Here is a 13,214-nt window from a genome sequence, read left to right as displayed (position 1 = left end):
TCTGAAAAATAAAAACATAAAATGTCTGAGATGAACCATAATTGACAAATTAGAAATGATGGCATGTACTGCTTATATTCAGTCTGACAACCAAAGAATGTATAGGATATTTTCTGATAAAGTTGTAGTTTTTTATTAATTATTCTTTATCCTCTTCTTCCCAATTAAAAGGAAAGGAGAACCCAGCAACTTGTTTTGGATAAGCTCCCAGAGTGCAAGGACTTTGGGATGTTTTGTTTGTTTGGTTTTGTTTTGTTTCTTTTGTGACAGGGTCCCACTATGTTTCCCAGGATGGTCTTGAACACCTGGGCTCAAGCAATCCTCCTGCCTCAGCCTCTTGAGTAGCTGGGACTACAGAAATGTGCCACCACACCTGGCTAGAACTTTGTTTTATGTGCCCATAGAAGGCACCTTAGTAATAAATTTTAAATTTTTCTTAAGGCAGTTATGGGATATGATACAAATAAGATGGCAGCCAAGAGATTATGCATTGATATTCACTTAAATGAAACTGAATTTTCTTACAAGTGTTTTTATAATGAATAAAAAGCACTAAGCGAGTATGCTAGGCCTTCTGCAGCTTGTGTCTTTGCAGGCCTAGCCAGAATGGACTGTTGTAACAGTTTTTGTCGCTCTATCTATTGCTCACTTTCTCTGGTGGTAACCAAAGGGTAATTGTAGTCCATATATTGGAAATAGCATTTCATTTAAATTGTCTGACTGTCAGGAAGGTGACAGCATTGAGTGAGGGATGATTACTCACTGTTTAGTGATTTGGGCTTGGTTTTAATTTAGGATTTGCTCTTTTCACTTGATAATCACTTACCAGCAACAGATCTAGACAAAGAAACTACACATTGATTTTTTGTTTGTTTTGGTCTAAAATAGTATCCCTGGTTTAGATATATGAAGAATTCATAAGGAGAGCCTTTCCATAACAGAAGGGTTTCTGAAGGGATTACTTGGTTTTGAACTCTTTTCTGCTTTAATAACTGCAAACATAATGTGTGATCTGTCTTCCCTTTTAGAGCAAAGCCGGAGAGATGATTTGGAAGCCCTAGGCCATATGTTCATGTATTTCCTTCGAGGCAGCCTACCCTGGCAAGGACTCAAGGTATCCTTGAAAGTGCTCAGTGGAGGGTTTTGTTTCAGTGCTCAGTTGTTAATGAACAAGCTGCTGGCTAGATGTCTCTAAGAAGCACAAAGGGGAAGATTGGCAACAGCAATGAGAAGCTGGGACTAGTTACATTAGTCTACATTGTAAATTCTCGCCTAGACTTTGGAAGCTCTGTTTTATTCGCATTTGTCTTCTTTCCTTTCTTTGTTTTTCCTAGATTTGGGATTTACCATATTCTTTTTTCTCATTCCTCCCAGCCTTGGCAGTGCTACTTTTTTCTGTGTTGGTATTCCTCCTCTGCTACCATTATGTAGCAGGAGGAGTGTTCCCAGTATTTCAGGGAATTTCTGGAACAGATTTATGACTGTAATACTGCACATTTTACCAGAAAGGCCAGCAGGGTATGTCCCTCTGAGGAACTGGAAAATATTTGCTCATGCCATTAGTGAATAAATGCCTATTCAGACAATAGGCATTGAAACAATAGGCATTCCTTGCAAAACGTGTAGCGTTTAAATAGCCTTCGTTAGGGTAGGTATCAGTACAGTGACTACATGTCAGAATTAAGTATTAATTATTATAATTATAAGCATTATAATTATCTCTGCCTGTTAGACCAGGAAATGGTGGGCTTCTAACTTTTTTTAAGTCCCATTAGTTAATTGTGAGACATATTTTTAATTGTAATTTATTTCAACATGTTAATTTGGTAAGAAACTTAACCTGTAGCTTGGGGTGCTCCTACACCCCCTACTCCCAGAAAGGCAGAATGATTCATTTTGCTGTGTTTTCTGGGACATTGTCCTAAAAAGTAAGGCTTCAACCATTCCCCTTGAGATTTTCTTTTGCCCTTAAATTCCTCTCCTGACATCTCCTTCATGATCTTCTCCTAGTTATATACATCTTCTCACAGATATTGGCAGCTTTCAAATAGAGTTTCATATCCTTCTTGCTTATCATACAGCCACACAGTGCATCAGTGTATTGTTAATGGCTTAACTCTGTTCATGAATCATTTTAGTGCTAGTTGTAGTTGTATTATAAAATTTCTCCAATTTACTTCAGAACACTATTCCTTAAATCTAGGTGCAGCAGGCTAGGTAGATCCTGACAAAATTCCCTAGAGATCCCACCGTTGGTCCACAGTCCAGGAGCCCTCTGGCTACAGTTTTGAGTGTACCAGACTTAGGCTGCTCTGAGCTGCTGAAATACACCAAGCCTATCTATTAGCCATGCCTATACCACAGATAATTTTTTTCTTTTCTAGAACCACATTGTTGAAAGGCATTTTTTCACTTCTTGGTCCCCACCCCCATTCAGCTTCTCAGTATCAGATTAGCAATACTTTTTTTTTTATTTCAGCATATTATGGGGGTACAAATGTTAAGGTTACGTATATTGCCCTTGCTCCCCCTTCCCCCTCAAGTCAGAGCTTCAAGTGTGACCATCCCCCAGACGGTGCTCATAGCACTCATTATGTATGTATATACCCATCTCTTCCTCCCCACTGCCATCTGCCCACAACCAATAAATGTTATTCCTATATGTCCACTTAGGTGTTGATCAGTTAATACCAATTCAGATGAGCAATACTTTTATCTTAGAGCTGATCTAAGAGGGAGAAAGCTGAATCACTGTTGAACAATAATGGCCATGGGAGATTAGAAAGCTGCTGCACTTTTGAAAATATTGCTATATGTTTTTATTTTCTTATCATAGCCACTCATCTCATTAAATTTGATGGTGTTTATCTGAGACTATTAAATCTTTTTGCAAGTAAAACTTTGCAGAACACATCAGATGTTTGTCCATATCTAAATAAATCATCTCTACTACATTTCTTAATTGTTAGAAAGAAAATTGAATCTAACAAATCCTGCCAATTTGAGTGAAAACTGTATATGAAAACATATTGAACTTCCCATACTTAACACCTCTTTCCAAGTAACCTTCTCTCTTTACTCTCTACAGGCTGATACATTAAAAGAGAGATATCAAAAAATTGGTGACACCAAAAGGAATACTCCCATTGAAGCTCTCTGTGAGAACTTTCCAGGTAGGATGCTAAAGGGACACTTCAACGACTGTGACTAAGCCTTACAGTAGGTAGAGTCCATGACTTGGTATCTCTAGATATGGGTGCTATTTGGCTAATTTATGTTTCCTTTTATTGATATTCAGACCAAAGTGGGTTTTATCACTTTTATTTGGTCCATAGAGAAAACACCTGTGTCAAATAGTCTGTATAAATATCCCTTGACCCAGAGGTCTCCCCACTCCGCTGGGAAGCTTTCAGCTAATGAGCATTGCCTTTCTCCTCTTTCCTAACAGAGGAAATGGCAACCTATCTTCGATATGTCAGAAGATTAGACTTCTTTGAAAAACCTGACTATGAGTATTTACGGACTCTCTTCACAGACCTCTTTGAAAAGAAAGGGTACACCTTTGACTATGCGTATGATTGGGTCGGAAGGCCTATTGTAAGTATCCTCTTTTTACCCCATAACCTCCTTTCCCAGAACAGCACTGCTCTACTCCTTTACTTGCCAGTCTTTCTGCTTAAATATTTGGAAAAAAATACTTCTTTGATGATAGACTTTATATTTACCAACCTTTTCATAGTGTTGTCCTAGATTGTTCTTGCTAGAGTTAGGAAATAGGAATTATATATTCTTTAAGATTATGACTTATGTGTCTTAAGATACCAGAACTTAAGCCAGTTTTTTAGAAGTAGGTTCATTTCATTCAGAAGTTGGTGCTCCCGTGTGCTGTTAAGGTACTTGACTTATATAGGAGCGGAACCCAGCCCCATAGGAAGCTTTTGTATTTGTTGTTCTGGCCAGGGGTCTGCATGGCCTGTATGTATGCTAACAGATACTCCTGTAGGATAGTTTTTTCATTTCAAAGGTAAGCTACTCACCAATAAACTGTTGAGGATCTGGCTGCCTCCCTTTTGCAGATGAGCAAATTGAGAAGACAAAAAGACTTGTAACTGCCTCGATGGCTGAAAATAGTTACTACTACTCTGTTACAGTTAGAATTAGATTGATGCTCTCCTTTGCAGATGCATCAGGTTAGACCTGTTTTCCCCATTTGACTTTTTATTTCATTTTTCCAGCCTACTCCCGTAGGGTCAGTTCATGTAGATTCTGGTGCGTCTGCAATAACTCGAGAAAGCCACACACATAGGGATCGGCCATCACAACAGCAGCCTCTTCGAAATCAGGTATATGTTAATCCTTCATCCTTACAAACATTCCCCTTCTTCGTGGCTAATATTAAAACCCAAATTCCCCAGCTTCTCTGCATTAGTGTATATGTTAATACTAAAATTAAAGACGATAGGTTTGCCATTTCTTACTAATATAGTATGACATTCTAACAACCCTCAGGGCATGTATAATTATACTGAGATGCATCCAGCTACCTTATATGAAGCATCCAGTCTAGAGAATCTGGGCCTGTCAGAGACTGTTGGCTAAAGAGGGAACTGGCTATAAGTTAGGATCCAAGGCAGTTTGCAACAAGCCCAAAGGACTTGTTGAATGCACAAGGTATCAGGTAGCCTATTCTGAGTCTCATCTGCAATCTAGTCTGGAGCTCTTGCCAGTTCTAGTTTTTCCTTGTTGGTAAGAAGGGTGGATAATTTGGACTTCCAGCTGGACATGAACTGGAACCTCCACACTATCCTTAGTCCCTATACCCAGGTTAATTGTAGAGCTGGCCAAGATCTAAGGTAGACCTGCAACGAAGACTCAGCTTTGCTTTAGGCCACTCCAGAGAAGGCGATGTTGTCTGTCCTTTCATTGTTTGGAAAACTAGTGGGTCTAGATGAGGGACATCTCCCATTCTAAATACAGAAGTGCCAAAAATGAAAACAAACTCAACAAATTTGACAACATTTTCTTAAAGGGCTGATTGGGGAGTAAATATGACAAAGAATTTTTATCTTTATATCATAAATATTGCTAAGACAAAAATGGAGAATTCAGTAGATAAATAAGCAAAGAATACGAAACAGATTTTATATATATTTTTAATCATTATCACATATCAAATTAGCTTATTTCTCCTCTTCCTGTCTTTACTCTTTTATATTAACATTTTTACAAAAGAATACAAAAATACATATCATCTCACAAGTGCATACATGCAAATACATAAGTTAAGAAGAGTATATAGAAACAGAGACACACACATATGTGTACAATGAAGTACATCCACAAATATAGGTCACTCACCCCAAGTATATACTCTTTGCAAAACGTTTGACTTGGTGAGTGAGAAAAATGTGTGCAAAGGAAGGAAAGCTATATACTAGAGAGTACAAAAAGAAAATATGTAAGCAAAAAGATGCGGCTTAACAAACTGAACACTAATTGGGTCCATAGTTACGTGCTTTAACCAAAGTATTATACTTTTCTAAGACTATAATTTGACTGACTTCTACTTTGACAACAAAAGATTGTTGACTTCTGCAATTGTTCTCCCCTCCCCCACCTTTTCTTAAAGGATAATCATTAGTGCAGGTGAGGACACAATTAAACTGACTCTTTTATACATTGCTGTTGATTTTGCAAATTGCTACAAATCTTCTAGAAAGTAATTTGATAAAGTTACTGTCCTTTCTGCTAGAATATCTTAGTTCCTGAAATCAATCATTATAAAACAACCAAAAATATAGGTTATGTGCATAAAACTATTGCATTGTCATTTATGGCAAAGGTATAGAAATGATCTACTTATCCACCTATAAAGGAATAGTTACGGATCCACCTCAAACCCTTTATTAGATAAACTGAGTTATGGTAAGGTAAATTGGAGAGGAAGGGGAAATAAAATCAATGGGAGGAGATAATGCCAAAATATTAATGGAAATAGTGCTGGAAGTGGTAGCATTCTGAATAATATATTTCCAAAATATTCTGTAATGAAGCTTTATCACTTTATAATGAAAAATGTACTTAAAATATTAATATAAAAAGAAAAAATAGTAAAATCACAATCAGCATATATTCCTGTTAATATTTTTAGAATATCTTAAAATTAAAACATGTGTTTCCTTTAGTTTTCTTTTTCTGCTTCAGTGAATTAATAATAAATGCTACTGGCCGGGCGCGGTGGCTCACGCCTGTAATCCTAGCTCTCTGGGAGGCCAAGGTGGGCGGATTGCTCAAGGTCAGGAGTTCAAAACCAGCCTGAGCAAGAGCGAGATCCTGTCTCTACTATAAATAGAAAGAAATTAATTGGCCAACTAATATATACAGAAAAAATTAGCCGGGCATGGTGGCGCATGCCTGTCGTCCCAGCTACTCGGGAGGCTGAGGCAGCAGGATTGCTTGAGCCCAGGAGTTTGAGGTTGCTGTGAGCAAGGCTGACGCCCCGGCACTCACTCTAGCCTGGGCAACAAAGCGAGACTCTGACTCAAAATAATAATAATAATAATCAATACTACTGTTTTGAATGGATTTGTAAAGTATGAGGAAAAGAGATAGTTGAAAACCTGGATTGCCAGGATAGAAAATGAGGTCATATCTACTGAATTTCAGTGTACTTTTAAATGAAAAGTCTTTGGCCAGTGTATGTAATTACTTAGGAAAATCTCATTTGTAAGCTTGTTTTTGAAGAAATGAATCTTGACAGTCTCTCTCTGATTTTATTTTTTCTTTTAGGGTTTTTAGTATCCCATGGCTGCTAAGGGTTTGGAATTTCCCCACATTCATACAAATCTTATACCTCCTTCCCAGCAGGATTCTGAATATTTGCTGGGTAAAATTCTTTTTGCACTATGCCCTGGAGTAAATGGATTTTTAGTGTCTGTTCAACCTTTACACTATCGTAGTCTGTGGTCTCATTATTTTTGTTCCATCTTCAGGGTTTTCTTATGCCCTCTGTCTTTTTTTTTAAATATACACAGCATGAAATACTGTTTTTTGAAGAAAATTTGCAACCAAATATGTTCCTTTTTATTATTCTAGGAATTGAAAACAGTATGTATGATTTTCTAGACTAATTCTTTACACATTTTAAAGTCAGCAGAAGAAGAAATACAGTCTCTCCTTGAGCAAAATTGAAAGGTATTGACTTTACTTTAGGGACATCTAACCTTTTCTTAGCATATTGGCCTCAGTAAATATGAGCTAAGGACTTGCTATGTAAAAGTATATCCTGTGGATACCAAAATAGGTAGGGAGTCCTTGTCCTCAAAGAGCTGACAAGTAGATAAGCCACATAGCCAGATAACTATAACACAAGGCAGAACAATAAACATCCTAAGTTGCAATTATTATCATTTGAGATTAAAAGAAGGATATATTTCATCTACTGTAAGCATGACAAAAAGTTTGATAAGAGAAGCTATGTTTGAAATTCTCTTAGTAGAATTAAGTGGAAATGGAAGCAGAAAGAACACATAAACAACAGCAAATGTTTTATCTAGTTTGATTTTCTAAAATAGATGATGTGGCTGGGCACAGTGGCTGGGGTAGAAGGATCTAGCACTGTGGGAGGCTGGGGTAGAAGGATCACTTATTGCCAGGAGCTTGAGACCATCCTGAGCAACATAGCGAGACCCCATCTCTACAAAACACAGAAAAATTGGCTGGGCCTGGTGGTACATGTCAGCAGTCCCAGCTACTTGGGAGACTGAGGGAGGAGGATTGCTTGAACCCCAAGAGTTTAAGGTTGCAGTGAGCTGTGATGATGCCACTGCACTCTAGCCCAGGCAGCAGACTAAGATGCTATCTCAAAAAATAGAATAGACTAGAATAGAAAAGATGTGAATAGAGGAGTCCTAGGATACAGGGCTGGGAAAATAGATTGGAGCCATCTGATGAAGTTCCCAGAATGGTGTAACTAGAGAGTTGGTGCTTAATTTCAGTAGGAATAGGGACTAAAGGTTTTTAATCAAAGGAGTAATGTGAATTTTTGCTTTAGAAATCTTTTGGCACAGAACATAGTAGTAGCCTGGCAGCCAACATGGAGAGCAATGAAAAGGCAGTGAATTCCCTTGAAAATAAAGGGAGCTTAGATGGGCTATAGTAGTGAAAATGAAATAGTAGTGAAATAGTAGTGAAAATAAAATGCTACGAAGATACAGTGTAACAGAATTGGCAGCCCACATGAACATCAGGATTGAGGGAGAAGCATGAGTCAAAGCTATTGCTGAGATTTTGAGTCTGGATAATTAGAAAACAGGTGGTATTATTACTAGAAATGGGAAAGGTGGGGGAGGGACTTGTTTAAAGTTTGAATTTATGCATCTTGAGTTTGAAATACTGGCAAGGTCTAGCAGGAAGAGAGGTTGGTTCTCAAAAGACAACTAGAGGGATGTTTGGGAGTTAAGGCACAGAGCTAATTATAGATGATGATAATGCCTGAAGAGCTTCCTTATTCTGGGTAAATCTACCCATCAACTATGTTGTAGAGAAGTGAGCCTGGAATTAACAAGCTCTGTTTTGTCCCACAGAGTAGGAAAAGAAAGAAGAAGAGCTCAGAACTTGGTTTTGGCTTATCCCAAGACTTTGGCCATAGGACATTTAATCTTTTTGGGGGCCTTGGCTTTCTCAAATTTAAGTCTTATAAGAGCAGAGATTTTTGTTGTTTTGTTCACTGCTTTGTCCCTAACACCTAAATTCAATGTCTAGAGTCATGGGCACTTGATAAATAATTGTTTGAATGAATGAATCCATCTGCCAAATTAAGGGTATAGATGAAATCAGGTATTTGTTTATAATACAGAATTTTATTTAAGCTTCAAGGAAAAGTAAATTTAAAATTTTTTTTCCTACCTGTTTTCTATTTCTACAAAAAGCCATTCTGCCTGTTTGGCAGCCACAGCAGGGCCGGATTGTCTGCTCAAGGGGTAGGGGTGTAAAAAAACACAGCAGTCTTTTACTGCAAAGAAAGTTCAGTCAGTTGTATTAGTTCTCCTCCATCACAATGAGAATCATTTTTCCTTGTATTCTGGGAAAATTTTTCTTTGCTGGTTTAGATTATAGGCATATTGAAGTAAATATTGTTTTGTTCATAGATGGAATTATAGATCCTAAATATGATTCCCAAAGAACTTCATTTAAACTCACATATTTGGATCTACCTTTTAAAAATTTAAATTTCTTTTACTTGTATTGTTTTGCAATATGTACTTTACTACCAGAACAGTGTGTTAACACAAATTTTGCCTAACTAGAGAATTATAAATAAGCCATGAATTTGGATGGAATAAATATTCCTAAAAGCTAGATCCATTCAGAAAGATCCCAGTTGGGTTCATCTTTTCTATCATTTCACCCTTGATATTTGCCTTTTCCCAATTTCAAAGATGATAAATCTTACAGTGGCTCTGATTCCTCTCTAAAGAATTCTGCTTTGCCATCCAGCAGGAAGGGGATGAAAACTTTAATAGTTCTGCCTCTTTCTACCTGGCAAAGATTCCCTTGCATTCTCTGATCAAATTAAATCAGGCTGGGCGCAGTGGCTCACGCCTGTAATCCTAGCACTCTAGGAGGCAAAAGCGGGAGGATCGCTTGAGCGCGGGAATGCTAGACCAGCCCTAGCAAGAGTGAAACACTATCTCTACTAAAGATAGAAAAAATTAGCCAGGAGTGGTGGTGGGCGCCTGTAGTCCCAGCAATTTGGGAGACTGAGGCAGGAGAATCACTTGAGCCTAGGAGTTTGAGGTTGCTGTGAGCTAGGCTAACACCACTGCACTCTAGCCTGAGCAACAGAGTGAGACTCTGTCTAAGAAAATAAAAGAAAAAAGAAAAAGATGTTTGCCTTCTTTTTGCTTCAGAACAGTAACTTTATCTCCAATAAGAATTCAAGCCATAGATGGAGGTGATATCTGAGATGTTTTTAGACTGTGTTTTCCTCCTCTCTTGTTAGTGTCACTCTCTCTACTGTCTGTCCATTAATCCCTGCCAAATGATTACTGGGAGAGATTTTTTTCTTCTGCCATATGCTCAGGTGGTAGTTTTACTTTTTTGCCAGTCTTCTGTGTTTTCAGTATTTTTTGTTAGCATTATCTTTAATTTATGGATTGCTGCTTTCTTGTTTCCACATTTACCTACTGCACAATAAACCAGGCATTTCCAGGCAGATAATGCTATCACAACTACAGATTTTAAAGCACTCCCCAAGGAGTTACCACTACTTGAGATTCCTACTCCTATCTTTATGGACTTATAGACTCCTTGTGGACCTCTGCCTTTCAAGTAATACAGAGAAATTGAATTTGCTGAATGACTTTTCTACTCATAGATCTTGAGTGCCATTTTGTTAGATGTATGTGCATGAGTGATCTTTAAGAATGAAGGGCTTCGTTTGAAGAATGAAATGGAGTAGAATGCTCATCTTCTCCACTGATTTGCTTAGTCTAACTAGCTACTGTGCAAATCATACCTAATCATAGCACCTGTGTACACGGTATTGCCTACAGTATCTTTCAGGGGAAGTTGCTCTAGCAGAATACTGGAGTTGTCAACATTCCTGAATTTTATCCAGCTCCTAGGCACTTTGTTGCTTTCTAAAACTGGCAAATGGCTCTTCCTTATTACTCCATCATCCTCTAGATAGAAGTCTGGGCCCTTAAAGTGCAGAAAACAATAGCCCTAATAATAACCAACAACTACCCCGATTCACCTCTGTGCTTGGTTTTGTTGTTTTCAGCAGATATAGAAGGCACCGGCAGGCGGTAGTATGGTGTAGTGTGTTTTTCCTTTGTCATAGTGAAAGCATTTATAAAGCGATCTAAAATGTTAACATTATTTTTTTCTCTTTGAAAAATAGAGTAGGCTGGGCACAGTGGCTTACACCTGTAATGCCAGCACTCTAGGAGGCTGAGGTGGGAGGATTACTTGAGCTCAGAAGTTTGAGACCAGCCTAATCAAGAGGAAGACCCCATCTCTACTAAAAATAGAAAAAATTAGCCAGGTGTGGTGGCTCAGGCCTGTAGTCCCAGCTACTCAGGAAGCTGAGGAGGTAGGATTGTTTGAGCCCAGGAGTTTGAGGTTGCTGTGAGGTAGGCTGATGCCATGGCACTCTAGCCTGGGCAACAGAGCAAGACTCTGTCCCAAAAACACACACACACATACACACACACAGAGTGTTGCTTTGAGGGTGGAGATGGAATGTGACTTTTAGGCCTTTGAAAAATGTCTTACCGTTTTCATTTAAACAAAAATATTAAATCTTCCAACAAATTATTTATTTAGCTAGAATGAATATAAACAAGTACACAGCCCCATGAATCAGACAGTAGAATCAAACCAGAGTTCTGATATGTATTTCAGTAAAAACGGAAATAATAGTTTATCGACTGTCCATGGTTTTCTTAACCTGAAAAGTCTATGAGTATACATGAATGTACATTTCTAGCCTTCTTCAATTTTATCTGCCTTAAAAGCAAATGCAAAAACAGAGAGCATTCATGAGCGAAGTAATTATATTGAGTATGTATAATAGAGCTCAAAACAACACTAAATGGCTTATAAATGTCTCAATATTTTTTAAGCATTTAAATTTTTGGAGAACTGACAGTATTATATAATATTTTAGGAGCTTAAATATTCTAGTTAAATATTACAAGTAAAAAGTTTTAGAGAGAACTGTAAAGGTTATCACTAACAGATTTAGTTATAGATAATTCTTATAGTAGAAGACTAGGCCAGGCATGGGTGGCTCATGCCTGTAATTCCTACACTTTGGGTGACTTAGGCAGAAGCATCTCTTGAGCCCAGGAGTTAAGACCAGCCTGGGCAACATAGTGAGACCCTGTCTCTACCCAAAAAAGATTTAAAAATTAGCTGGGTATCCTAATGCATGCCACCAGTCCCAGCTAATCAAGAGGCTCAGGCAAGAGGGTCACTTGAGATCAGGCATTCAAGGTTACAGTGAGCTACGATCTCTCCACTGCACTCTAGGCTGGGCAACAAAGTAAAACCTGGGGTCTGTCTCTAAAAGAAAGTTTAAAAAGTAAAAAGAAGAATAGATTTATTCTCAGATCTATAGTAGTCAGAATAAATGAGATTAAGAGCTCTGAAAATATGAACACTGTCAATAAGTTTATAAAATAGTATGGTTATGTTGTATATCACAGATTTTGGAAAATGAAACATCCAAAGCTCTGTTGGCAGAAATAGTTAGGTATGGGGCAATAATTTGGGTAGCTTTGATTCTGTCTAATGTGACAAACAGTGTAAAACTAAACCTCTCATTTATAAGATGATATAGCAAGCAAGTTAATACAGCTGGCTTCTTATAATTACACTTATTCCCTGAGGAATATAAAAGAAAATATGGCCAGGATCCTTTACAGTGCTGTTACCCCTGTGACTTCATATTCCATTAATAAAGACGAGTAAAGTGTAGCTAGTATACAAGGCTCTGATTTTTATGGGAAATGCCTTTTTGGTGACTTATGGGTGAGGTGAGCTTTAAGCAACTCTTGTCAGTAAGATACTGAAAGGGGAAAGTGAATATAGAGCTGCAAACCATTACTTCCTCACTCTTCCTTTTTTATAAAATATAACGTTTAAAGCTGTGAACATTTCTAAGATTTATAGAGTACTTACTGGTTTTCATGCAGAGCAGCAATATCACATCCCAACCCCTGCTGCTGTTTGTATTAGCAGCAATTAAAATTTGATTTACTAATCCCTCATTGCTGCCTCTCCAACTACTCATTTTTCATTTTTGTAGAGCCTTAGGACTGTCACAGCTGAGCATCATGATGTTAACACCTCCTCAGCCATCTGGCACAGGGGAAGAGGCACCTAAACAGATTCTTCAGAACAAAAGTCACATATGAGCAAGATCAGAATAGTATGAGATCTAAGAAACAGGTAAAGAAGGAATGAAGAGAGCCTGAATAATAGCAGAAGTGAAAGCAGAATCCAAAGAAGTTTTTATTTGAAGGCCCTCTTTTTGCTGAGAAAAGATTTGCCATTTGCTTTCTAGAAGAAAATAACTCATAGTAGTCATGTCAACAAGTAAACTTGGTGGGACATGGTGGCTCATGCCTGTAATCCTAGCACTCTGGGAGGCTGAGGCAGGTGAATCGTTTGAGCTTAGGAGTTTGAGACCAGCCTGAGCAAGA

At 37.9% G+C, this 13,214-nt stretch overlaps 1 protein-coding gene across 9 annotated transcripts in view; it reads left to right on the top strand.

Moving 5' to 3' along the window:
* Positions 1–13,214, top strand: part of CSNK1G1 (casein kinase 1 gamma 1) — a 181,141-nt gene that overhangs the window by 142,106 nt on the left and 25,821 nt on the right. For all 9 annotated transcript variants that reach the window (XM_020286025.2, XM_020286024.2, XM_012758590.2 and 6 more), the window contains 4 exons: positions 1,029–1,114; positions 3,089–3,173; positions 3,449–3,597; positions 4,236–4,343. In XM_020286025.2, the coding sequence (XP_020141614.1) occupies positions 1,029–1,114; positions 3,089–3,173; positions 3,449–3,597; positions 4,236–4,343 (428 nt within the window). The remainder of the gene's footprint in view (positions 1–1,028; positions 1,115–3,088; positions 3,174–3,448; positions 3,598–4,235; positions 4,344–13,214) is intronic.

This window comes from Microcebus murinus, chromosome 6 (genome assembly GCF_040939455.1).
Source record: "Microcebus murinus isolate Inina chromosome 6, M.murinus_Inina_mat1.0, whole genome shotgun sequence".
NCBI lineage: Eukaryota > Metazoa > Chordata > Mammalia > Primates > Cheirogaleidae > Microcebus > Microcebus murinus.
Note: the sequence above shows the minus strand (reverse complement) of the source record. Positions and strands in the feature narration are given on the sequence as shown.